Here is a 27,929-nt window from a genome sequence, read left to right as displayed (position 1 = left end):
GTTAGCTGATCTAGAGAAAGAAAAAGCTTTTGATCCAACATTTAGTTGAATTTAACTATGAAGTACAATAAAAAGGTGTAATTAATGAATGCTTAGCAGTGTAGAGCCTTACCCTACCCCTGCTAGCAAACCTTCAGTTTGCATTGGTACCACTGCTAACAAGGTCACAATTAGAGCTGAAACTCATGAAAAAATGTTGCAGTGGTTATCCCCTGGGGGCTGGGGATTAGAATAGGCCCTCAGTTTGCCTGTACTTGTCGTAAGAGGTGACTAAACAGCCACCAGGTAGATGGGACTCGTCAGCCTGGGAAGGCAGCTCATCTGAGAGAAGGAAAACTCTGATCCCAAACCTCCGCTGCCTTGTGGCTACATCCAGATATGGAAAAGGCTTCAGGAGTCAACCTCGAGGCAAAATCTGGAGCCGGAGTCCCTGAGGCAGTTCGTGGCTGAACACAGTCACATTCTGGCAACTCCTGCGACGCCACTGGAACCAACCATATTGGCCTCTGCCTTTCCATTGGACCATTTCAGTGACATGGAGAGGGGGGATTTGCTGCATGGGTAACAGCCTATCCTCCATACCTACTTTACCCAGGCTTCATGCACTGGAGAGGGCACTTTGTTCTAGAACCACCATTCAGAGCGTGACACCATAGTCTTCCAAGACTGAAGGATGCCAACAAGGTTAACAAGAGGTAGTATCACTAAGCCCAGAGTGGCAAAACTACCACATGGGTGTGACAAGTAGTAGATGTTTGTGGCATGTATGGACATGAGTAGGAAGGCTATTGACCTAGATATGATATAGGATTTGGCCACTATTCCTGCCCACCTGCCACTTCCACACTGCCATTACAGCTTCCTTGGCTTACAGCACAATCCTACGCATGTCTACTCAGAAGTAAGGCTCATTATATTCAATGGTGGGTAAAGAAATGCAGCCTTAATAGACTAGTGGAAACCAGATGAAGACACATGTATACAATAACTGACAGCAAGTGTGAGACAAATTCAAAATACACTCCCATTAGGGTTATCCACATCTGTCTGTATAACTAAGTATAACCAAAAAAGGCAATTTCCCTTCGACAAACAAAACATTCATTGAAGATGTGGACAGACCTGGAATACAAGTAAAGCAGTTTGCTGCAATACCATAGCACAACTTTTTTTTAATAATCATTTTTATTCATTATGGAAGAACCCCCACTAGTATTTACATAGTGCAAAAAGTTGTTACTCAAAAAAAAGCATGGTGGACAGGACAGTAACCCTTCATAAAAGAGAAACAGATAGAACCTGTTCATGGTGTAATTTCATAATGGTTTTCTATTTCCAATCTAAGTTTTGTTATTATAAATGTAAAGATATCAAAGATGGATAGATTACTTTATTACAGTTTTTAGAAATAATACATTAACCACATTTGAACTGTGCCAGTTATGCTGACTTTTTTTTTTTTTTTTTACTGTTAACTGGTTTAAGATTATTAGACATCTTCTTACCATTTCTGTAGGGTTGGACTGGGTATAAAACCTGTACAGATTCCATGTATGGCTTTGTTGTTTTTTTAAAAGGCTTCATATTGAATTAGTTATTAATCTAGTAGATTGACTGAATCTCTTGATTAGTTGGCACAACTTCACAAAAATGCTATGACAAAGTCAGCAAAAACAGCAGTTTTTCAAACAATACTTTTTGCCTACGTGCTCTTAAATTTTAAACAGCTTCCAGTTAAACAACAGGACTCAGTTACACTGTATACGCCACCCACCCACACATTGCAAAGTATCTCCCAGTGTTGCGTTCAGAATTCACACAAGTGCATCAATCAAAAGGCCCTCCTCTTTCATGTTAAAAACAGTGGGTCAAATACTACCATCTGTGATCAAGTTTCAAATACATGCTGTGTGAAATTTAAACCAGGAAAGGGGACAATAGGTTGCATGGGGCTTATTGACCATTGTAACACGCACACTCAGAATTAAGCATCAATCTGCAGCCTATAAACCCCACACTATTTTTAGCCTACCAAATGGCCTAAGTGCATCAGCCCACTTTGAGTTGCATTTTTCACACTAAGTTTTATTTCTATACAAATACTGGAAGCTTTTATAAAACACTTGCTACACAGTCACCTCAAACAGTTCATTCAGAGGAAGCCCTAACGAGTTACCTACTCTTCCCCTCCCCACCCACAAGCCCTATCTTTTGTCATTAACTCTAGTAAAATGCACTAAACAGAGTATTTAAAAAGAGCAAATACAGTATGTGCTGAACTTGCCTTAAAATTGTACCCACTTATGACAGCCTTTTTTCCTGGTGTGTAAGAACAGTTTTATGGCAATATAGGAACTGTGTTACTAAGAAAAAAAACAAAATACACAACCAGAGCATTCTAAGACAACTTATTGAAAGGAACTGAACATGGTTACTGTATTATAAGAGGTGACAGAATTACATATATCTCATTGCACTGAACTGGAAACAGTCCTATTATGGAATAGAAACCAACATACTTCCCAGGCGCACACAGAGACACACACTCACTCTCTCTGTTCCCATCTGGTGTGCAGCTGCCACTTATCTGAATGAAGAACATTTTATAAAAAGGGTGGTATCCTGTTAGCCCCGAGGAGATTTCCTAATTTTTGGACAGGTAAAGTCGCTTGTGGTAGCAAACCGAGAGGTACTAATTTGTAACCTGGTCCAGAAATTGACAACTGAATACCTTCTTTCATGCAACTGCCCAAGGGTGAACCAGGTTCACAAAAGGGACAAGCTGTTTTTAAAAAGACATCTAAAGAAAAATGAAGCATTGGAGTTCCCAGTACATATCCCAGGGAAGAGAAGAAAGTCAATTTATGGTATCTAGAAAGAAATAACAGGATGAGGAGTCCTATCAGAAAGAGCAGTCTTTTTTTCTGCTTCTGTGATGTGGCACATATACCATGAAGCTACTTACACAATACTTGGACTGGCTTTTTCTGCTACATTCCTTAGCATTTGATGACAAGATCAGATCATAAGACACAGAATCAGATTTTTCCACTATACAATATTTAAAAATCATTTTTTTGAAAATACTAAAACTATTGGTCCCAAATAATTTAAGTGAAAAAAACTATGTGCTAAATACTCAAACATCCAATTTTCATAAAGCTTGTGTTTTTGCACTCCCAATGAACTCTAAAAACCCTCTTCTACATTCACCTTTAAACATTTCTTACACATGCAGCTTACCTGGGTACAGTTAATGATAATCCATAATGGGCAACACTGGAAAACTCATACTCCAAGCATGCAAAAGCTAGATAAGTCTTTCATTTTCAATATTAAACAGTAAAGAAGTCTGCACATTTTTCCTTAAATCATATGGAGTCCCCCTTCATTATGCCATTTCTACCTCTTACCATTATGAAACTCTGCTCCCATGGGGCAAGATGCTACAGAATGGAAGGGCTCACCTTCTCAACAAGAACCAACTATGACTGTTTCTAAGCTTATGCATACACACACAAGGGGTATAAAACACATACTAGTGTATAGCTTATCCCCCCTCTTAACCTGAATCTGGTTTTTTAATGTGGGCTTTTGTATTTACAAAGCATTTAGTAATATATAGTAGCATTCCTGAGGTAAGTAAGAGAACTGAGAAACAGTCAAGTTAACAAAGCAAAACAACAAACAGGGGCTTGCTGTGGTTAACAGGTCCCTTGTTGTAGCCCTACAGGCACAGCGACAATGTTAACACAATCAGTCTGAAAGGGAAATGGTTTCTCTTTCCCAAAGTGCCTAGAAAAATGGTTTTCAGAAAATTGCAGCCAGCATCTCAAGAGTGCATTTCTCAACATGATAAACGTCTCAAGAAGCCAGTAAAAAGACGTATGAAATCAGATGCAAATTAGCCAGCTGATTTTCTAATCCTTCTGTCAATATGGATTCCAATCTGGTTCCTGAATCTCCATTCTGGCACTCTTAAGATACATGGCCAAATGCTTTCCAGAGAAAGGGACACAGGAAATATTGGTCATCGTTGCCAGACTAAAAAGTACGAATGTTGAAGTTATTGTTCGAGAACAGTTCCATATTAAAGTGGTCATTTGCAGTTTGTTTTCTCGTACAAAAAAGATGCCCAAATGAACACCTATCAACAGTTGCCACATACATTATCTGTTCTGAGGGACAAAGATACTCATTCACTCACACACAGAAGTTCTTAATGGAAAACATAATAGACACCTACAAAAAACGTTTGTTGTGAATTAAATATGCATATTAAACATCACACAGTGCAAAATGCTGAGATGAAGCACACAAAGCAATGGCTGCAATCCTTACAACAGTTAGTTTTAAAATATTAAAGTCTCCTGAGTTTGTGCTTGTGTTCATGGGATATAATTAGAGTCTGTATGCTTTGTGTCAAGGGAACTGCAGGCGGCAGGCTTCTGCTGGGCTTTGTTTGCATGCTTATCCATTGTCCATTCCTCACTGTCGATGATGGAATCAACTTGCTCAGGAGTTTCAAGTTCTTCCTCCTCACTTTGTTCAACATTATCGTCTTCCACCCCACTAAGGCTTTTCCCAAGCTGAAGTGTTTCCATAGTCCGCTGAGTCTCTGAGACCCAAGATTCAATTCTGCTGTTGAGCTGAACTTCTTCAGATATAGGTTCATGGGTGTAGTCATCCTCCTCCTCATCTTCCTCATCATCCTCTTCTTCAAGCATTCCTGGGACAAGGGTACTAGTTGTACTAGTCATGGAGGAGTTTAAGATATCCCTACAACTGCCATCCAAAGAACCTGTGTCTGTACTTTGCTGCGACGCCCATTCCAGATTGTCATCTGGCTTCACTTCCTCTTTTCCACTTAGCACTTTCCCATGAGTTGTGACAGTGACAATCCCAACAGTGGATACAGAGAGCTGCTTATTAGCAGCAGCCTTCGTACTGCCAGGTTTTTCTGGTGCTGCAATCTTACAAGACACCTCTTTTTCATGTTCAGAGGTTTCCAACCCATCAGATGTCTCCACCATGTTCCTCCAATTTGTTTCTGCAAGGATGAAGAAAAGTTTCAAGGCCAACATTCAGAATAAAAGCATAAAAAATTAAAGCTTTTAATTTTTTTGAAAAGTTGTTATATAAAACTCACACTTGGAAAAAAGGAGAATGAAAGGAGGGGGAAAACCTTGGCATCCCCCTCCCCCAAATTATCAAAAAAGAATTGCTTTGAGTGAAATGGTTTTCTAAACTGAGTTACACAGTGGGGGAAAAAAATGACAAAAAGCAGCATGCTTTGTTTTGTGATTAGGAGGACAGAATACAGATCAGGTCATATACTTTTGTCAGCTGCTTAACACTGTAGAAGAATGGAAGGCATGTAGGAGTCCAAAAGTGCTTTAATGTGTTGATTACAAGTTAAATGAAAAACTCTTTAGAGAAAGTGAGGGAAAAATGAAGACATTCTAAAGCAAATTGAAGTATCAGTCTAGTGGATAAAAGTGTACGTGGGAGTATAAATGATTAACCCAGATGACTTGACAAAGCCCATTTCAAGGTCACCTTTTGCAAATGAGAGTCACGTGACTGCTGATTGCAGCTTGTTTAAAGTGAAAAGTCTGCCCCCAGCAAGACGTGCGCCACTTGCCAGCTCACTGCAGAAAGTGCTGCCTCCTGCTGTTTTGTATGGCAGGTGGGTAGTGGGAGTTCTGAGAAGTGCACTGACCCCTGAACAAGGCCAAAAGGCACTAGACAGCATCTTTGTGGTGCAAGGCAAAACAGTGTTGCTCGTGAGCTGGGGAAGCATGAAAGCAAGAGTTCAAGAACTGGAGCTAACCCGGTGCTTCCTTGCAGTTTGGAAACAGTTATTCATCTTGAACTACTTTAAACCCTATTCAAACCTAGTGCTTTGTGCCTCTACTGGCTAGTGCCCAGGGTTGTCTATTCTGTCAGACAACAACTCTCAAAATGGCAGAGTTCTTTCAGCCAAAAGAATCTACTGAAGCAGCTTGGATTAAACCTGGGATCTCCAGTATGCAATGCATGTGCTCAACCACTGAGCTGCTGCCCATTTTAGGAGCTGGCAACATTCTGGAATGAGAGACTGCTATATTAAAATAAAATGAACATCCAACAAAAAACTTCCTTTTACTTGAATGTACACTTACATAGCTGGCATGAAATTGGACATCATCAAGTCTAGGACCCGGCCCAAGGTATTTATTTACCATATTTCTTTCCCGCCTTTCTCCCCCTAAGGGGACCTATTCTGTAACATCTTCCATAACACAAAATAAGCCCGCTATAAACAAATATCAACCAAACTAGACTGCCACACATTGTAGAAAAATATACAATGTCTCTCATGCAAGAGGGACTGCATGATTCAAGAAAGTTTGGTCAGACAATCCACATACCTCATGTCAGGGCATAAAGCTACAGAAAATAGCAAGATTCCCCAGGATCACTACCTATTCTGACTAAGAAGCAAATTCCCTTCTGTAAAGGAAAAATGAACGAAAGAAACTAAGAAACCAGAAGACAGAGGTTTGTCAGCATATTCTGAGGCATACTCACCATACTCTTTTTCATTCACTTCTGAGATGGGCTCTGAAATAACACTGCAGAATGAAATTGCACTTGCTGCAGAAGGATTTCGAGAGTGTCCCATATGGTGGGGCACCTTCTTGATGTTCTTCAAGGCCTCTTCCTGCTCTTGCTCCATTGCTGCAACCATGTCTCGGTAGGCTTTCCTGGCCTCCTCAGTTAGTGACACCAATTTATTGAAAAGATTCTAAGAGAGAAAAGGAACCATTAAGACAAAAAACTACCCAAACACCCAATTGCTATCTTTTTGGTTTTTGTCTGAAAGTCACATACTTGCTAGTAAAAACATATTCACACTTTAACACACTGACAAGACTGGACTGAAAGACTATAATGAAAGACACTGGCCAGAGAGTTGATGCTAAAAGAACTGTTCTTCAGCCCTCTTCTCATATAACAACCAAAATACTGTAGCATAGCTACTCAGAAGAAGGTAGGTGCAATGACACTGGCTGATCTATAGATGACCTTCAATTTGGAGGTCCACCAGACCAAGGTACCACGTACCAAAATATAGAAAGGAACTGTCCACTGGCTAAAAACTTTCAGGAGATTAATTTTTTTGCTGAGGAACTCTATGTTCATGGTATATGGCAATGCTAGTTTTGCACACGTTGAAATTCCATTGCAAATGAAATTATGCAAGAAGAAAAAAAGGTCCTTTGATTACCATTAGAAATTTGGGGTCTAGGGACTTTGTTGTCTTCCAGTATACTGGGGTCTTCAAACTATGGCCCGGGGGCCATATCAGGTCCGTCACAAGGTTTTATCCAGCCTGCAGCAGCATTTTTTTTTATCAGAGCATTTGCTAACATTTGACATTTTTACTCATTGTATATTATTTATATATACTTATATATCTCAGTTTAAGCACGGCATTGTTTCTTTGTAATTGTCACATTTCTCTATTGTTCTGAATCATATCAAGCTGATTACAAAAAAGATCCAAATAAAACTTATTCATTTAAATTTCATGCATTCATTTATAAAACTGGCCTTTTTTGACCCATGAAAATGTGTAAAATATACAATGTAGCCCTTGTACTGAAAAGTTTGGAGACCCCTGGTATAATGGTTACACAGTTAATGAAGTGGAAAGTTAATGTGCTACACAGTTAATGAAGTGGACACTTCTGCTAAACGAAGACCAAATTAACATTCCAAGAAATATATTTTGAAACATTTTACTTTAACATGAAAATAAGTATAACTGGATGTTGCTCCATTATCTCTTCCAAACTGGTCCTCAGAATACTACTGTGTATTGGTTACATGTAAATAATTTAAGTATGTAAGTAATGCAAGTAAGTAATTTGTCAGTGTTTCTAGCCAGCAACTTCTGCTTGTGTATTCTCTGCCTTTCCTTCAAGATGAATTATCATATAAACCTTTCATTTTATTTTATCTACAAGAGCCTGTAAGTACTTGTAGGTACACTCTTTGGTGTAACTGCTCCTCTGCAAGCAGGAGGCTACCCTTAATGTTACAGCATTGTGCATTACATCTAAGAGGCTAGCAAATGCATTTCCTTTCTTTTGAAGTTTTGTGGTACCATATAACACTGTACTTCAGAAGGAATATTTGCTCCAAATTCAAATATTTTCATACCACATTTCAGAAACAGGAAAAGCAATTCAGATAATTTAAAGTCACACAACCTGGATTTTAGTGTGGCATCCATCATGAGTTATCTTGGGAACTCTTTCAAAAACTGAAGATAGTACATCATAATATAAAAAGCTAAATAATATGCTCTTACCTCAGCACCTGAATAATTAAAGATTCCCACCACACTCACTGGAACCAACTTGTTCACACAGCGACCAAGAGCTTTACGTCCAAGGGCAAAGACGAAAGGTATTTCTTGCTCCCGTGCCATGGCTATCACATTGTACAGAGCTTCATCCAATCCACCTTGGTGCATACCAGGAAGGACAACAAGACTAAGTCAGAAGAACTCACTCATAATCCATTAAAATTTTTAAGTCTGCTAATTTGACAAGTTTGCCCCAAATACCTAAGACATTTTCTACAAATACAAAATTGTACATGCCTCTTTACGTACTAAGCTTTTTGTGCAAACACCTACAACATTTAAAGTGCACACTTAAAGGTGTAACTGCTATAATTACATGTACCATACAGGTACACTTGTAAGAGCTGGAATTCGCTGCAGCTCTGTCATGTGTATACAATGGGAATACACATCTGGTTTACTGCTGCATACTGTGTGAAACAGCCTTAGGAGTCACACCAATGTAACAGAAAAGACATTTAATTCAAACACATGACATAGGTTGAAAGCCGTCTTGTCCTGGACACCTTTTAATACACACTTTACAGTTTAAGAAGCTGCATGCTTAAGAATTGGAGGGTCCTGAGAATAAAGTTCGAAGGGGCATTAGCAACAATGAGTCACATCCAACTTCACTTTCATACCAGCAGAAAGTGTATGTGGGGGGTAGTGGCAATCTCCACCAGTCTTCTTCTGCCCTGACGCTGTTACGTTGTTGGCAACCTTCAGTCTCAAAAGACTATGGTATCGCGCTCTGAAAGGTGGTTCTGGAACAGCGTCTGGTGTGGCTGAAAAGGCCAATTCGGGAGTGACAATCCCTTCCACACTGGGAGCAAGTGCAGTCTGTCCCTGGTCTGTCTCCCTGGCTATGGGCCTTCCTTCTTTGCCTTTTAGCCTCAGACTGTTGGCCAAGTGTCTCTTCAAACTGGGAAAGGCCATGCTGCACAGCCTGCCTCCAAGCGGGCCGCTCAGAGGCCAGGGTTTCCCACTTGTTGAGATCCACTCCTAAGGCCTTCAGATCCCTCTTGCAGATGTCCTTGTATCGCAGCTGTGGTCTACCTGTAGGGCGCTTTCCTTGCACGAGTTCTCCCCTGACACACCAGCTAGAACTCCCTGTTCAACACTGCATGCCATTTTGAAGGGTCGGCTGACTCTCTAGAGCAGCCTCCCAGGATGGCATAGAAGCTGCAGCAGGAAGGAGAGAACATGGAAAAATTCCAGTATGTACATGGCTTTCAGTAGGTGGATGCCATTTCAATATCCTATACAAAGACAGCTAGGGAGGAAATACCTAGATAACCTATTAAGTAATCAACCAGGTTCAGCCTCATAAGAAAATGTGAGCCACAAGAAATTGACATTAATACCTTTTGACTGGATTTTTTCACAGTTGGGAGAAATTATGACACATTTGATCTTGCTTAACTTCATATGCTTTGTAACTTCACGCAGACCCATGACAAGTCTCCTCTTTGCTTTAGCTCTCATAGGGTCCTTTTGGTAAATTCGTTCTTGGAAGCTGACAAGCTCTTGCAAGAGGAGGGTTACACATTCATCTATTTCTTTACTTAGAACTTGATTACAGTATCTGTAAATTCAGAAGGCATGTGGTAAGACACATTTCAACAAGGCAGACTGCTTTTTCTCCCTTCTACCCAGGAGCTTTTCAACTCTCTTGGCTCTCTCTCTATTTAAAAAATAAAGCAGTAAAGAGCTCATGTTAAAATGTCCTAGCAATTACTTGCACAGTATAGCCATTAAGAACTGAACTTCATTGCTATCTGCCATGATTAAAAGTGTTTTAAAAATATAAAAAAAGCATCTTTTAAAAGTATCCAGAAGATTTGCTCTTTGATTAAAAAAACCTTCAGTATTCTTCCCATGTCATTTGAAAACTATCATACTCATTAGGTTTTCCAGAGACAAACTAGCTCCTGCAGCCGGGAACACTTGCAAATGTATTGGGACACTGTCGTTTGAAAGGGCATAATATCCAAGCCACCAGATCCAGAAGCACTGAATGAATACAGTTATAAAAGATTATCTAAACTGACTTATCCACCATGTTGCTTAAAGTGTTATGCTCATATGTTTGCTTTCTTTTAGCACAACTATCATTTCTGGAAGATACTTGCTCTACAGGCAAGTATTTGATATAATTCGATATAAATAATTCGATATAAAGCTCTCCCATCTTCAGTACATCATGCTTTGGAATAACCAGAGTTATTTATGTGAGACTGCATGTGTATAACCCCATCTTACAGTACAGATTTATACCTGGCATTTTTCAGTCTATTCCACTCAGACTTTAAGAAGCAGGATAGAAGCTGCCAGACCACTGGGCCATCAGGCTCAGTATCAGCTTTACAAACTGACAGAAGCTCGCCAGGGTTTCAGACAAGGGTCTCTCCCAGTCCTACCCGGCAATGCCAAAAGGTTGAGCTTTGCACTTTCGGCATGCAAAGCATGTGTGCTTCCACTGAAGTGCAGTCCCACCCAATCTTTGTTTCACTGGACAATCCAGAAGAACATGCAGTTTAAAAACAAGCTCTTACTCTCTGAATCTTTTGCTGTGAATTTTGGTTATGGTTGAAGAGGCCATTGGACTACCGATTCCTGAACTGGCCGGTGAGCCTTGAGACACTGGAGTCATGCAGTACGGAGAGTTCTGGCTTGCTGGAGAAAGCGAAGTGTCACTAGGCACACTCAGGCCGGTTTCTGTAACAAAAGAGTGATTATGGACAGCTGTTGCATTCAGAAGTACACTTTTGTAAGTCTCCAGAATATCACTGCTTATTTTCCCTGTCACCCCATCATTACACATTTAAGCCAGGAAACACAAAAAGTCTGCCTGTGTAAACTTCACATTCAGTTGCCGAACAGCCAGAAGTGGCCTGCAAGGCAGAGGGACTCCATAAGCCTGGGCAGGCTGCTCTGCCCATTCCCTGTCCAGCAAGCTGGGAAGGATGCAAAGACTCCCAAGCCAAGCTCCACACAGGGCAGACTTTGGCTAGCAGGCTGTAGGCTGCCGACCCCTGCTGTAGATGATGTGACACTATGAGCTCACAGATCCAACTCGGTATACTAATTCCAAGCTTTAGAAATAAGCATTTATACTAGTGCTGAAGTTCTACAGTTTGAACTCTTTGCTGAAGTAGTCTCTTAACCAGAGCTAGCGAATATATCATGGTATAAACCTGGCTCCAAAGTGCCATGCACTTGCTATGTAAGCTTCCTACTCATATAAGCACTTGCCGTGTACACTTACGTAAGTGTAAGTGCCTGCATAAGCATGAAAGCCTTTCAGCCTGCTCTCGCCTCTTTAAGAGGCTCTCTCTCTCCCCTAAAGGGTGGAGGGGGACTTCATGGAGACGTATTCAATTTGGAGCTGCAACTCTAGGGAGAAAATAGACATTCCCCTCCTATAAGCACCTGCAAATTATTTGCATGCCTGTACAGGCCTTTCTAGCTCTCCGACTACCCAACCTAGGCACAATTACTACACAAACAACACATTTATAATTACACTTTGAAACAAATGACACCTGCCTGTAATAGTCTCTCACTTAAACAGGAAGTAATGAAACAAGACCATATTTATTAGACTAGGCCTGAGGTATTCAATCTGAGCATCCCGCCTCCTTAGGGAGGCATGGCTAGCCTCCAGGGGCGTCGCCAGGCATCTCTGGGAGAGAGGCTGGGCTGCTCTGCTGCACGGGCTGCCTGCTGACTTGCTGCTTTTCTGCAGCTGTGAATGAGGTGGGTGGGGCAGCATGAGGCTGGGAGGGCTGTGAAACATGCTTGGGGGAGGTGGGAGAGAAGGCTGGCTGGGCAGGCAGAGGTGCCACATCTCATCAGGGAGCTCTCTCCATGTGCAACTTTGCCCCAAGGACTACATTTCCCAGTGTGCCCCTTGCCCTGAGCATCCTGAGATTGGTCAAGGCTGCTTGGGAAGGAAGGAGCCAACCTGCTCCTAGTGACCCCATTGACTCAAATGGGGCTTACTTCTGAGTAGACCTACACAGGCTTGGGGTCTGTGTCAGCTTAATCCAGGATCTTCACCTTTCTTTTTCCTCCCCCTCCAAAAAAAGAGAAAAAAGCCACTCTTTATGGCTTCATCTCCAAAAATTAAAAATTAAAATCCCCATTCCTTTTAAGCCATTCCTTTTTCCTCCTGCCTCCTTCTTTTTTTTTTTTTTTTTTGGGGGGGGGGGGTACTCTGTTGGCTGCTATTATAAGACAAAAGGCACAATCCTAGCTAGGTCTACTCAGAAGTGAGTCCTATTGTGTACAATGAGACTTACTCCCAGGAAAGTGGGGTTAGGATTCCAACCAACCAGTCTCTAGGTCTCAGTTTGAATCAGTTTGCAATTAGCAGATACACACAAAACAAAGTCTTCCCCTCCCCCAGCAAATTCATTACTTCCCCCCTCCCTTTCCCAAACCCTCCAGGTGTGCTGCTAACAAACTCAGGGCACAATCCTAACCGGGTCTACTCAGAGGTAAGTCCTATTTTGTTCAATGGGGCTTACTCTCAGGAAAGTGTGGTTAGGATTGCAGCCTCAGAGTGCTGGCAGCCTTATTTCTAGTGTATAATTATAACCCTTTCATCCCCATTTTGGGGGTAACTGAGGTGAGGTGCTGTAATGGGGAGCCCTGGCCAATGGCTACAAGGATCAAGGGAGGCACGAGCTAGAAACGTTCGAGAACCACTGGACTAGGCTAATAACAAAATCCAGTTTCTAAATCCCTAATCAAATGAAAATTTCTGCAACTGGAAGAACTTATGGATCAGCATTCGCATGCAATTTAGATAGAAAAATATGCACAATGGCTTGTATATCTGAAACATGAAAAAAAATCAAATTCCTAACAGAAGCAATACTCAACATTGATAAGCTATACAGCATCTTATTTTCTGAATTAACAACTCTGTACCCACAAAGGCACACAAACAACATGCCATTGAGCAACAGACATTTCAACTTTATAAGTTGTTTCTCAGACCTTCTTGAGATGCTATCTCTTCTGCTTGGTTAGAAGCTAGGTTGAGATTTGCCTCTTGCTCTTCATCAGCTCCCAAAACACTATGATCCATAGATAAGCGACCTTTCTTCTCTTCTCTCTCTTTCAAGATAATCTGAAAACAATTATGAAGTTGTGAGCAACTATTATGCGCTACCACCAGGTTCAGAGGAAGTAGGTCTCCGGAAACCAGTTGCTGGGATGAAACAGCAGAATACACCTGCAAAGCTCAAAGGTGGGACATGTACCTGGTTAGTAACTAGGGAAGAACAGGGTGCTGGATCAGATAGAACTTTGGTCTTACCCAGCAGGGGAATTCATATGCTCTTAATTCATTCTAGAAAGTAATATCTGGTTGGCTTTGTATACAAACAATGAGTTGAATTCAGTCCCTTTGTTTGCAGACCACTCCATCAATTTTTAGAAGTATGTGTGTATGCCTGTATTCTGAAAACTGACTAAAGGGACAGTAGGAAGTCAAGGATTTTTATTTTAAATAGCAGTATATAAGAGTAATGACAAATTATAATTCTTCACGTGCTTTTTTCAAACTATCCTCCAAACATACTTTCCTCCTAATTATCACTTTTCTTTTATGGGTGCATCATAAAGAATACCACCTTATAGTCACCCAAATGACCTATGAAAGCTACAGACAGGAGGTTGGACTAGATGACTTATTAGGTCCCTTCCAACTCTATGATTCTATGGAATACTTAGTCAAGTCATAAGCCTCCCTCTGCAAATTACAAATTGAATTTAGGAATAGAGACTTGAAACACAAATTTAAGACCAGCTGATGCTGCAAATATTAAACAGATAGAACATGTAGTTGAAAGGAAACAAGTGGGGTGGGGAGGAGACAACTTGATGAATTTTCCAAAACACCAGAGGAGTTCCAGAAGAATCCAGACTGTGTGTTGCCCATCACAAGGTTACTTTTCACACAATTGCTGACCAGTTTGTATATAGCTTACCAATGTGGCCAGCATTAGCATTAGATCTGGTCATCTTAGGGGCTTTCTCCTTAAACATTTTTAGGAACAGAGCAAAGCTCTTGTTTCCATTTCCATATGTAGAGTCCACATGGTTGACAACTACCCCAGAAGTGGTGCTGTTTACCTTTTTAAGTGCCGTGGGTCGCTTCAGCTTTGACAGTTCTCTCTCCTTTCCCCTTTTCACTTTTGGGGCTGTGGAATCCAAAGGATTGAGGCAACCTACTGACGGCTGTCCTTTTGCTAAAGACTTTCGGTTGGCAGATTCTTTGGTATGGAAAGGAGCAGCACTGCCAACTAAATGTAAACAAGACAGCCATTACTCTATGATACACTGTACACTCCTGAAAGAAAAAGCAACATGTTCTCAATGTTTTCCCCAGTGATCTGTTCTCATTACAAAAGCCTTTTCCTTCCTTGGAAATAAAAATGGATTACAATGACAGGAAAGTTACACAATGGAATAGTTTCGGCTTCCAGATGGTTTCAACTAGTCTTCAGTTTTACCCTACTATTGCAGGAAAAAACTCTTGTTCATCTAGGAACATGAAAACATGCTATACATCAGCCTATGATAACAGCATTTAAATGATTTGGCAGCTGGAATCTAAAGTACTGTTAGATTACATCGGCCAAGACCCAGAGAACAGAACAACTAGTTTCATCACACACCCAAAGGAGAGTTGAGGTGACTTTCAATCTACTTTGCAGTCTGGTATGGGACGTAGCTATTTAAAGCCACAAAAAAATTATCACTGGACATGTAAAGACCTACTCTTAAAGTAGTTCTTTAGATCCACAGACAATCATCTCTCAAGACAAATGTGCCATTTGCACTCCATTAGTTACATTAGACCAGATTAGCCAAGCAGAAACAGAAATTCCACAGAACAAAGGATAGTCTTTTTTTCCTGTAAAAGCAGACACATTCAAATATAATGTTTAGAGGAAATGGTCAACTAAGTCCATATTTCACTCAAAGATGTCAATTCACTTCACAATACATTTCTAGCCAGACTTCAAACTAAATTAGTGTGGAAGAGACAGGCTGACCTTAGGAAGCAGAGTAGATTGTTGGCCTGTTAGCTCGTAAATTTAAAGCACTTATTTACACTTGGCTATTGAAGTGTGACAACAGATCTGTTTCCCACTGCCCAATTCTATGGACAGCCTAATTTCACCATCCCCCATATTTGTGAACAGGTACACTGCTCTTTAAATTTCATTCCAAGCACCTAGCAAATATTCCAGCTATGTGCTCTTGCAACATTTTCAGAAGAGCTACCATTAAATCTCACTTGTGCTACAAGATATTCAGGCTCTGCATCTCAGAGGAGAGGTATACATGGGGGGGGGGGAGAGATCCTATGGTACAGTGCTAATAATACCACACTTGTTAGTCCACCATAGTATCCTTAGATAGTAGACAGTTGAGAAATGTGTCACTTCCACAATTTTCAAGCAAAATATACCCACCTGTGTATGAGAGGGGCCTGGTATTTGTGATCTGACGAGCTTTCATCGCTTGCTGCTGTTTTTCAAGAGCTGCCAGCATGTCTCCCAAGTCTAACTGCACTGGTGTTTTACTCTTCTTCCCAGCAGCTTTCGAAACAGCTTCCTAAAATAATAATAGTTTCCCTTTTCAGTACCAGAGACATCACTTTAATCAAGTTTGGCCAACTTCCTAATCTCAGAAGTAGTTTTACTCTTCTAACAGTAGCCCAGGTGAGAGAAGCATATTCGGCACATGAATTGACCCTTCTTGCGGATGGCGAGGCTTTGCAATAAGGTTAGTGCTACCTGGCAATAAAGGTAATGCAGAAATAGCCAGGGCAAAGCCCAGACAACCCAGAAAGATGCATGAGTGACACTTTAGGGAAACCATTTGATAAAAGTTTGGTAAGTTAATCAGGGACTGGATAAAAATACAGGGAAGCCCCCATATCCTGTAGCCACAGATTCACTTATCAGCAGTTTGTGTCTGCATGCGCTCCCTCTGGAGGTGAGCAGAGCTCTGCTCCCCTTGCCTCCAGAGGGTTGTCTGAGTCCAGCAGAGGCCAAGGACATCACAGCCTCTGCTGAGCTCAGACTGAGCCTTAGAGGCAAAAACACGTGACTTCTGGTTTTTCAGAAAACCAGTTTTTAATTCCTTAAAAGGCATTTGGAGGTCCGGGGAAGCCCCTAGATATGTTCCTGAGGACTTCCCCGGGCCTCCCAATGCTTTATAAGCCATTAAAAATGTCACTTCCAGTTTTTCTGAAAAACCAGATGTTTTAGCCTCTAAGGCTCAGTCTGAGCCTGGCAGAGGCCGTGATGTCTGCAGCCTCTGCTGGGTTCAGACGATCCTCCAGAGGGTGGGAGGGGTATTCACCCATATCTGTGGTTTCACTTAACTGCAAGGGGTTCCAGAACAGAACTGCCACGGATACAGAGACACATGTACTCTGAGGGCTGCCAACTGACCAACCCTGTTTAAATTTATCTCATCTACAATAGTGATGAAAGAACAACAGACCTGTAGTTTCCTCTGCTCCATACTAATTTCTGAATACTCCTGAGCTGTAGCCAGTGCAGCAGCCAGGGCTTTCTTCTTTTGGCTTTTTGCTCGTTTGGGAACAGAGGTAGTGATTGGAATTGGAGTCTGTACTATATTGATTGGAGAATTTTCAGGTAAATCATCCAACTGGGGTAACAAGGAGAGTGCACACAGTTAAAAGTTGTTACAATAGAAAACACAATTAGGCACAGCTAACTTCCTACAGCTAAACCCACTTCTCAGACTAGCTCAGCCACCACAGATGGGCTTGCACCATGGTTTTCCAAAATGGTCAAAGAACTTTATGCAACATTTCAGTTAAGCCTGACAACCACCATCCTTCCAAGGACAAGAAATAGTAGCATGCCAAAGGATATCTACAGGTTGAGCTTACTTCTCCCTAGATTTTATATCCATGGCTTTGGCTCAACCTGATGCTTCTAAAGGCAACTGGAGCTGTGCTCAAGTCACCTTCGGAGGGCTTTCTGAAGCCCACAGAGGCCACACACATCCACCTGTGGCCTTTGCGTGCTTCAGAAAGCCCTCTGGAGGCAACCTGAGCTCAGCTCCAGTGGCCTTCAGATGGTTTAAAGGGGCTGAAACCACAAGTTTCCTTATTTATGGTTTTTTTGTATCTGCTGGGGGTCCAAGAATGGATCCCCCATGGATACCAAATCCCCACTTGTACTTGGTTCAGAGCAGCAGTGACATTTGAACTAAGCACTTCTAGGCTCACATCTTATTCGCTTAACTACAAAATTGGAATTGGTTCTCATGATACAACACTTAATAAATAATTTGTACAGTATCCAACATTTCTTCCAGAAGCCCATGCACACAAATAGCCTCTGTTCAAGAGCCTCATTATGTACAAGCTTGCTCCTACATAGGACTCCTGATTTTTACATCAGTTACCCAATACCACACTGCTAGGAGCTTCTGGAAACTGGGACTTCAGATGCACCTTCTGATGCAGGACAGGAACGCTGCTTGCTGGTGCATGTTTCCTTCAAAGGGTCTTACTGCATATGTGAGCTTCTCACATATTTTAATGGTTTTAAAAATTTTTAGTCTGTGTTACACTAGAGAAATAGTTACCATTATTCTTCATTAGATTCATTCACTGCATCTCCACACATTGTTCAGAAAAAGGTCTGCAGTTGTTCCCTCTTGGTAGACCATCAAAAACTTAAAACAATGTCTCTAGCTTCAGAATATGTAACTTTGCTGCACACATGCATTTCCAATCTTGGCTATTCAGGCAGATTCCCTCCTCAGCTTCTGGAGGTGGATTTATAGGATCTCATATCTGGAGTACTACCCCCCACACAAACAAACACTCTAGGTACTCCATATATAAAGATTTCCCGTTACACAGAAACATAACCCATCAGAGGGAAGGGAAACTCACGTATACCAATTCCTGTCACATGAACTAGTTATTTGATTTGGCAAAAGCAATTTTCTGCTAATAGCTTTTAAATTACATGAGAAGGATATTGAACCAACTCAATAATCTAAAAGGCCCAAATCATCCTCATGAAATATTTTGATCCAAAAAGGCTGGATTACTTTCCTTAATGCTGGTATATGCTACAAGTGACCGGCTTCTGAGTAAATCTATAGAAATTTAATCAATTTTTTATACACCTAATATTTGAAACTTTGTTAAGAAAAAAATTAGGATTCCAAGTGCTCCAGGTCTACAACTAGAAAAACCAAATTCTGTCTCAATTATGAAAATTGAGAAAAAATAGTATTTTATTCTGCACAATTTATTCCTGGTTTGCCAGCCATAGGCAAGGTCTACGAGTTACATAAGGCATCCCCAAGCACTGGAAATCTCTCAGCCTTTGGCTTTTGAAATTTCTCGAAGCATTGTCCATATACTTTCAGGTGCATCACTGCAGTCATAAATGACCAGAAGCTTAAATAGAAAGCAGAAGTTCTCAAGCTTGAATTCTGTGCCTCAGAGCACTTTCCAAGCTCTTTCTGAAATCCTAAGGAATAGCAGCATTCACTGTTTTTGCTCAGGACTAAACTTTAAGAATATTGTTTGGAGAAAATCTTTTAACTGCCAATAAACTAACTCAGAAATAAATTTATACGTATAACAAAAAGTTAGTAACATTTTTTACTTACAACTTTGGGTGCATGTTTCTGTTGCATACTTCCACCTTTAGAATTTCCACTGTCACTATTTAACTCTGGAAATTCTTCATCCTAGAACAGAAATAGTGGTCTATTTTAAAATGTACAACTGCAACTTAAAATGTGCAGGGGACTCTCTCTAGTGGGCAGCAGTGGACCACTCAACTGGTCAAGAGTGGAAGTTAGCAGGTGCCAGAACTGAATGATTTAAAAGTAATTTTGTACAAAGTGGTCTTCTGTTTGATTTACTATCAACTCATCCTGTTCAGTTTATCTTACTTGCTGTTTTATCACTGATTTGCTTGACTGATTTTTGTTACTGTGTTGTTTTTATGGATGAGCTGCCTTTAGCCATCTTGTGAGTGGATAGGCAAGATAATGAGAAATTGTTAATTACCCAAATCACACTAGTGCAGAAGATGTCAGATGACAGGGCATACTGAAAACCAAGAGAAGAAACTCACTGGCTGCATTTTAAAAAATGAACGTACATGCGTATTATGTGACCTACACATGCATGGCAGGATATCTTACATGGCAGTTACCAACACGGTCTAAATGACAATTTGCTGGATTGCAATCATAACAAAGTTTTCACCTCAAAATACAGAGGCTCGGGACTCTGCTCTGTTCCGCTTGATTGGCTTACGGTCACAGGCTTCTCAAGTTTCTTCTGCAAGTTCTGTCTCCTTTCTGAAGATGTGCTATGTCCCCTGCATCTAAAAGCAGGCTGCAAGTGAACATGAAAAAGGAACACATTAAGGACCTGTGCTTTGGTTATAGGAAGAAGGACCTCACGTAAGCTGCGTTCGCTGCTGATGCCAATTGTCAGTTAACCCTCTGCTGTATCAGATTCTAAGTGCTCAGCTTCCACTCTGTAACTATAGAAAGGAGGCATCAACAATGGGCTTGTACCAGAAAGGCTTGTACCAGAAAGTAAATTAAAAGACCTTAACCCAAACAGCTGGAAGATGGTTCAAAACCCAGCTGGGTTTAAGCAGAGTAAACTCAAACTGGAAGACTCAAACCAAAAGAATGTAATGCTGATTCTCACCATTAAACGAAAAGGAAGCAACATTTTTAGAGAAGCTTGTTCTATAGTAAGCCAATGTAATAAGCAGCAATGCTTAAACTGTATGCAGATCAGCAGAGCTGTGTGCATACTGCAAGAATTCAGAAGGTGGTAATGACTGCAGAATTTAGCTTTCTGAAAATCTCCTCTTATACTAAAGAAAAAAAAGCAACTTTCTAGCCCTTTTGTCCCTAGAAGTTAAGTGCATGTAGGTGATGCTTATTGAATCTCACAGAAGCTGAAGAGGTGGGAGGTGACAAATTTTAAGTGGCTTCAGGCTTTGTTTTTACCGAAATCAATATTTTAGATTTTCACATGAAAGGATACCTGTGAATTACTACACTGCTCAGGTTGTCTTCCCGCTCTTGAGAAAGCTGGCATTCTCTCTATCCACGGCTTTTTCTGCGTTGCCTGGGAACTGACATTTGCCCAACTGACACCAGCTAAAAAGAAGCACCACACATTTCTAAGAAAATGTTTCACAAATGGAAGGTTAGCAAAGCACACATTGTAAATATACCAGTTCCCCAAAATTACAGGTTACAAGGTAGTTGCAAAATCTAGCCCAGCATACAAACTGGTTGAGCTGCTGTCAGTTCTACCTGTTGACATAATCATAAGAACATCGAGGTCATCTTGACTGTTTGGAGACAGCAAAAATATTTAGCATAAGATCACCGAGGTCATCTTGACTGTTTGGAGGCAGCAAAAATATTTAGCAATATAGAACACAGTGGCTACTACTGTGTTTGCTTTCTACAAAGTCCAACTATTTGCTTTGTATACAAATGTACCTTTTTCCCCTCCACTGAAGAATGAGTTTTATTACACTAACTTAAGGAAACGAACAATTGGAATTCAAGCCTTATCTGTAATCATGATGGAATTTAAGCATCTGTATTGGGCTGGATACAAAAACAGGGAGCAGAAGTAAAGTGACTTCGTGCTCTTCTGTGAATTCTTGTACAACCACTATTAGACTTCTTGCAACCCCTCATATAATGTGGGTATGTACGTCACTGCAGTCTGAAAAACACGGTGCATAAAGAAGGTACAGTATAAACCCTAGCAAACCACAAAAAGGTTTTGAAAAAAGGACAAGTCAAGCCTTGCACAACAGCCTGTGCAAACGGAGTATGAGTATGGGGTCACTTTTCTCATGTTACACTCTTCCACCAAGTTGGCAATATCCAAGCCACTGTCTAAAAGAGGGACAATGTTAGAAACAGGAGAGAGGGAAATTTATAAGTGGGTAGGCTGACAACAACAACTGCACCAAAAAGAGAGAGAACTAATAAAAACGGTTATTTTAACAAAGTTATTTAAAAGAAAAAGCTTAACATTTTTAGAACAAGTCAGAATTTAACAGTCTAGTAATGATCTCACTAGGCAATCTCACTAGCAGGAAGTAGAAATGGATTTTGGGAAGGAAGTTGGGACACTGGAGTCTCAGACTTCAGATGGGTGCTCATAATAACTATACTGATGCTTTGTATAGAAATGCAACATTGGTTTTAAAAAGTCATCAGCTTGTCTTGACAAGGGAATAAAAAAACTGTACCTGAGTGTATCAATGGTTCCATGAGCTGAAAAATAAAACATACAAAATTGAAATTTATAAAGGTATAATAATAATAATAATAACAATAACAACAACAACAACAACAACATTATTAACAACAACAACAACAACAACAACAGGTATTTATATACCGCTTTTCTTGGTCTTTATTCAAGGCAGTTTACATAGGCAGGCTAATTTAAATCCCCGTAGGGATTTTTACAATTGAAAGAAGGCTCTATCTTTCAAGAGCCACAACAATTCAGATGTTTCGTTCTGATCTGGCCTCCATCCTGGCCTCCATCCTCCCACGCTCAGAGCAGATGGAATAACTCGGCTCAGCTTGTCAGCTGCTTCAAGGTCGCACGGTGCCGGTGGCCTCGAAGTGGTGACCTTGTGGATGTTATCTTCAGGCAGACGGAGGCTCTACCCTCTAGACCAGACCTCCTGCCCTTTAAAAACTCCTAAAGTTTTTAAAGTTGTCCGTCATCTTAAAACTGCCAACAAGTGAGTAATTTTACACCTACATTTGCTGCAGCAGATTCTGCAGTTCTTGAGGTCATTGCAGCAGCCTGGTTGCTGTGCTTCGGACTGCAGTAGCCACTATCACTGTCAATGTCTGCTTCGCTAGCCCCTTGCTCACTGGAGGATTCTGCAGGATGGGAGGTTCGCCGTCTTCTGCCTTTAGGTTTCCAGTGCATTGCAGGCATGCTCTCTGACAGCGACTTGTTTGCAATCTCGGAAGGGAAGTCTGCAACACAAAGGAAATTGGAGGACTGAAAGACAATTTTTCTTGTACTAGACTTAGACTGCAATTCTATGAATTCAGTGGTGCTTGATTCTGAGTAGACAGGCATAGGGTTGTGCCACTGGTCAGCTTCCGTGAACATAAGAATGGAAGAAGAGATTTTTACTGCAATGACAGGGGAATTTTTCCATCCTACTAATATACTGTCTTAAGTGCCTGGTTTCTAAAACACAAAAAATGGCAACACCACAGGCAAAAAGGATAAAGGCTCTTTAGTACAGCTTTTAATGTTATCAATCTTAAAAATTAAATTCCGAATTAAAAAATTTACTTTGTAAATTTTCGGAAACATTCATTCTGAACCCCATTCAGTGAAATTTAGTTCTTTAGAAAATGAATTAAGTTTGGCACTACTTCACTTGCCAGTCCCATGGCAGTTTTACTTCTTATCAAGCCTTCTCTTTTCACCCCACCTTTGTCTTTATTTAGATATATCAAGCAGTGACATAGCTAGTGGGGCTACAGGGGTAGCAATTGAACCGGGCTGCAGGCTGCCTGGGGGCAACAGTCTGGTCACCTGCCCCTGCAATTGCGCCTCCTGCAATCGCCACTTGCACCTCTTGCAAAAGGTGCTGGAAAAATGGGCAGTGGGGATCACAGTCGCTCGCTCTGGCTGCTTGCTCTGGGGAGGACCAAGCAGAGGAAAGCAGGAGGGGGTTGGGGTGGGGGAAGGTGGTAGAGCAAGGGGAATGAAAATCCAGACTTGAATCATCGCTCACGCCTCTTGGGGGGGGCAAGCGGGGGGGGCTAAAGGAAAGTGGACGTGGCAGATTTTTTTTTCAATTTTAAAAAATATGGGTTTGACAGCACACCCAGAAGTGGCATAACTTCCAGTTGACGTGGCTCCAGGGTAGCTAGCTACGCCACTGCTAACAAGGACCACGTTCTGTACAGTGCCTAGTACATTGTAGCACATCAGTACAAAATACTGAACACTGAACAGTAATAATATGTACTAGATAAAACTAACCAGGCTAGAAAAAGGTTAAAGCAGTTTCCTTTACCAGCTGCATGATCATATCCAATTTCTAATCAAGTAATTGTGGCAGTCCAATTGGAATGCAACAGGCAAGTCATCATTTACCTATTTCAATGTCAATTGCATCTGTTTGCAAAAGAAGCCATGTTATTTCTGCCCTGACATCATTGACAGGCGTAAGTGTCCCGAAGCCAAATCAGCCACAATTCCCTTCCATATGGTTAACAAATGCATGTTTCTGCCCCATACTGTCTAAAAAAATTGAGGGAGGGATAAGACAGCCTGTGTAGTATACTTTGCTGGCACAGCACTTATTTCCCAGCTAGATGCACCTTTCACACAACAGTGGACTAGGGTCCATTCTGCATTCAACTGTGCTCAATTGTGCATTCAGCTCTGCTCAACTTCAGAACGGGACTACTTTTTACATTCTTTCCCTTCTTACTGTTGTAATTAAAAACGCTCACATTTTCATTAGAACTGACTGCAGCATTTAAGTGCATTCTCTAGCCTGAGCACAGGCAGTTCAGAAGGTGGGAGGATGATCATAGTTCCAGGCTGCACCTTCCGTTCCACAGAAAAGAACTGAAGAATACCTCAAAAGCACATGCTTGCATTGGATGGAACACATTGCAAGGGTTTTTTCTCGGAGGGGGGGCGGAGAGAGTGATGATAAAATGCGTCAGAATGCTGCCTAATGGCCAACACAAACTTTGCACAAATTCTGGAACAGATCAAGGAGAAGCTTGTTCCAGTCCATTGTTTGCAAACTGGCTGTGTTACCATTACATTTCCTAGGGGAAAAATCCTTCAAAACATACTCTCACCATAAGTTATACTAGGAAAATACCATGCATATGGAGGTTACACTAAAGCATATGATATTGCACAATATTCATTGGCAGCCTCTGTCCATCTGTCCCCCATACAATATTGCCATACCTGTTTGCTGACAAGCATCAACCAGCAGTACAATTTTAGGTCTGCTCTCAGGACCCGATAGATTGGTCTCTTTCTGAGTGGCAACACTTTTCACTGGAGGCCTTTTGCTTTTTATGTTCATCTGTGAAAGCTGCTGCTGTTTTTTTAAAAAAAATTTAGTTAGTTGAGGACTGTAATGATAACATTTCGAAGACACTCCCTCACCAGCTACTTGCAACAAAAGATCATGGAACAAACTGCAAAAGCTTGAAAATGCCTCTAAATTTAGATCATATCAGTACAAGAAAATAATGGGTGATATTAAAGGTGTGCTCCCACTTGTGGACTTCACCTATTGCAATACAATTTGGAACCTAATACCAGAAAAACACATATATATATATATTGATTGTTTTTATTCCATTCTTCCTCTAAGGAGCTCGGGATACAACACATGGCATCCCCACCATTTGATTCCTTGCAACCACCATGTGAGGTAGGCTAGGATAAGAAACTGATGGCTGCCACATCATCCAGTGAACTTTCTGGTCAAGTAAGGATTTGAACCTGGGATTTCCCATGCCTAGTCTTAAGCTGTTGACATTCGACACTTCCATGGCAATGCTTTGTTAGAGAGCAGCTCTAAGTGTGACGTAAAAACTCAACACCTGAAAACCAGTTTTTTGATGTCAAAGTTAGCAATTTTTAAAAGGCTTGTGGAACCTTCAGTGTGGCTCAGACAAAAATATACTGCAAAGTTTTCAGACAAGAAGTTTTTTAAACAGTTAAAATAAATTTAGAAATCTAGAGCACCACTGTATTTTGCCAGCAAAAGATGCCAAGAAAAAACAAAAGACATTTTTAATTACTGTTTTAACCTGCTTCATCCGCAAATCTCTAGGCCAGAGGTTTTCAGACTGGGGCATCGCAACGCCCCAGCCTGAGGGCCCTGGCCTCTTTGCCTTTAAGGGGCAGGGGGAGGCAGGGGATCCTGGGGATTGCGCCGCTCAGGGGGCTGCTGGGCTTGGCTGCACTTACCACAGTCTCCTACAGCCTCCCAGGGGTGAGGGGAGCCCTGTGCGACTGTCCACAGGACTCCCCGAGGCTTCCAAAGTGAAAGTGGGGCGATCGCGCCCTGCCTCCGCTAAACCAGAAGCAGAGCGCATTTGCTCCACTTTCACTTCTGACGGGGCTGCAGGGACTAGGGTGCACTCACCAGTCAATGCAGTAGCATCCTGGGGGTGCGGGTAGCCCTGTGCAAGCCTCTGTAGAGCTCCCTAGGTCAGCAGCAGTGAAAGTGGAACAATCACACGCCACTTCCGGTTTTGCTGAGCCAGAGTGCGATCGCTCGCTTTCACTGCTGCTGACCTGGGGAGCCCTGCAGATGCTTGCACAGGGCTCCCTGCACCCAGCGATGGCTGCTGCAGGGACTGGTGAGTGCACTCCAGTCCCTGCAGCCCCCCTGAGCAGTGCAATCCTGGGGATTGTGTCACTGCCTTCCCCCCGTCCCTGCCGCCTCCCCCCGCCCCCACAAGGACTTACTGCAGGTTTCAAACTCTGGGAGAGTTTGAAAACCGCAGCTCTAGGCAATCAATGAAGTTTAAAATGTATCTAGCATGCTGGCTCAAACTGAAAGGTCTTGAATCATCAACAGAAGCAGGCATGGGCTTGCTGCAAGGTATCCCGATCGCCCAACTGAAGGGTGATCAAGTTTGTTTGGCCTGGCCTGGGACACGAGAGTCTCCTCCCAAGGGGGGAGTGGAAGGGGGCTGGGGCTGGCAGCTACGGCGGGCCTTTTAAAAGGTGCAAGACCCATCCCTCTTCCTCCTCTGTCTCGAGTGTTCATTGGACAATGCGGAAACAAAGGTGCTACCATGAGGTTGTGCTTTATACTGCCCAACAAGAGCATGTAGATGAACATGGCTTGCTCTTTAGTACAAAACTATTTTCCAGCTAATTCTTTTTGGCCTATTAAGAACCTCTTAAGTTATAGAAAGCGCATTCTCCATTGTCGCTTCAGGAAAATTCAAAAGTCAAATGAGTGTTCATAAAAGTACACTTCACTGATGCATTCCAAAACTCGTATACATTCAGCTAGCAATTTATCACCCAATTACTTTTATCTTTCAATCAGTCGATCCGCTTACTTTTTGCACAATTGGTCCCCTGTTGGCACCTCTACTCCTCTGGCTACATAATGGAAAGATGTGACTTGGTGGGTTTGGGCGATCTGTGCATTCTGCTGCTACTGTGTTTACGGCACTTGCCACCTGAAAAGGTGCCGAGTAGGGTGCTGGGAAAGGATGATAGAAACCCATGACCTGAGCACATGGTGCTGGCATCAACTGGTAATATGTATACTCGGCTGAGACAGGTGGCTGAGCAGACATAATGGGATAAGCAAGGTATGGTCCAGTTGGGTTAGGCTGTTGCCATCTGATGTCATTATTATACAGCGGAAGTTGTCTGAAAGTGACAAATAAAGGAAATTCTGTTAGTTACATACACAGTAGTTTGCTAGCAACACTCATTTCCTATAAAATGTACACAGAAAAAGGTTCTGAAAACGCTGTGCAATTCACCCCTTATGATTCCCCTCCTGATGTTCACATGGCTTTAGAGCTCCAAGGATGCCAAATTAACAACTACTTATGCCGAACTGTACAGGCAGAGAGAGACAGAGAAGGGTCCTCAAATTTGAAAGCTAAGTCACCAAATGTTATGGTGATGTGGCATTTTTACCCCCGCCATTTTACAGATAAAACACAAGATGAATACTGGGAGGGGGGGTGTGTGTGCTTTGAATATATGAAATTCAAGAGTCCATGCTTTAGCCTTTTTCTCAGTGTAAAACAAAGATGGTTTTCTGCTTTCCAATATGATCCTAGCACCCAATACGACCACACAAAAATTGGAAAGTCAAATATTTACTACTGCTTCATTTTTAAAGAGACAAGATACAACTAGTCTGGTTGCCCTGGAAAATATAAAATGTGAGGAATGATATGAAGGAAGAACGAGGGGAAAAAAACTGAACACAAACAAAAACAGCACACATATCCAGCTAGTATTTTAACTTATGCCTTCATCCATGGAATACAATTACCTATTGGACTGATTTTCCTGAACAAATGGGTAGCAAGTAATCAGGTAACTGGGGATAGGAGCTGGTTCCACACCAACACTTCCACTGTCACTAGGCACCGCCATAGGCATCATCAGCGAATCAGGACCCTTCTTCTGAGGAATGAATGGTTCGACTTCAGCAGACAGTTTCACATTCTTAAAAGGGGAAAAAAAGCACAAATCTCTTATTAACATGGCAAATAGAACTTTTATTAGCGTTTAAGTGCATCACAATAGTTGGGTAGTATTCAGAAATTTACATTGCTGTGTACATTTTACTGTGTGCATGTACTTTAGCTTTGACAATGTCTTTGGTGCCAACATTAATTGCTAACACTTGAGTTTCACTTGACC

General features: G+C 41.6%; 1 protein-coding gene across 1 annotated transcript; it reads right to left on the bottom strand.

The window, feature by feature from the left end:
- Positions 1-1,194: 1,194 nt before the first annotated feature.
- Positions 1,195-27,727, bottom strand: SECISBP2L (SECIS binding protein 2 like). Its single transcript, XM_066635259.1, has 17 exons — positions 27,556-27,727; positions 26,597-26,915; positions 24,471-24,606; positions 22,269-22,492; positions 21,742-21,766; positions 20,508-20,623; positions 19,707-19,838; positions 19,100-19,180; positions 16,937-17,104; positions 15,898-16,039; positions 14,549-14,718; positions 13,409-13,541; positions 10,957-11,119; positions 9,766-9,986; positions 8,363-8,517; positions 6,574-6,790; positions 1,195-5,050 (listed from the first exon to the last, which is right to left on the bottom strand). The coding sequence occupies exons 1-17, from the start codon at positions 27,666-27,668 to the stop codon at positions 4,389-4,391; spliced, it is 3,177 nt and encodes a 1,058-aa protein (XP_066491356.1). The 5' UTR covers positions 27,669-27,727; the 3' UTR covers positions 1,195-4,388.
- Positions 27,728-27,929: the final 202 nt, after the last annotated feature.

Source organism: Tiliqua scincoides, chromosome 8 (genome assembly GCF_035046505.1).
Source record: "Tiliqua scincoides isolate rTilSci1 chromosome 8, rTilSci1.hap2, whole genome shotgun sequence".
Classification (NCBI taxonomy): domain Eukaryota; kingdom Metazoa; phylum Chordata; class Lepidosauria; order Squamata; family Scincidae; genus Tiliqua; species Tiliqua scincoides.
The sequence above is the reverse complement of the archived record's forward strand: the minus strand, read 5'-3'. Positions and strand labels throughout refer to the sequence as shown.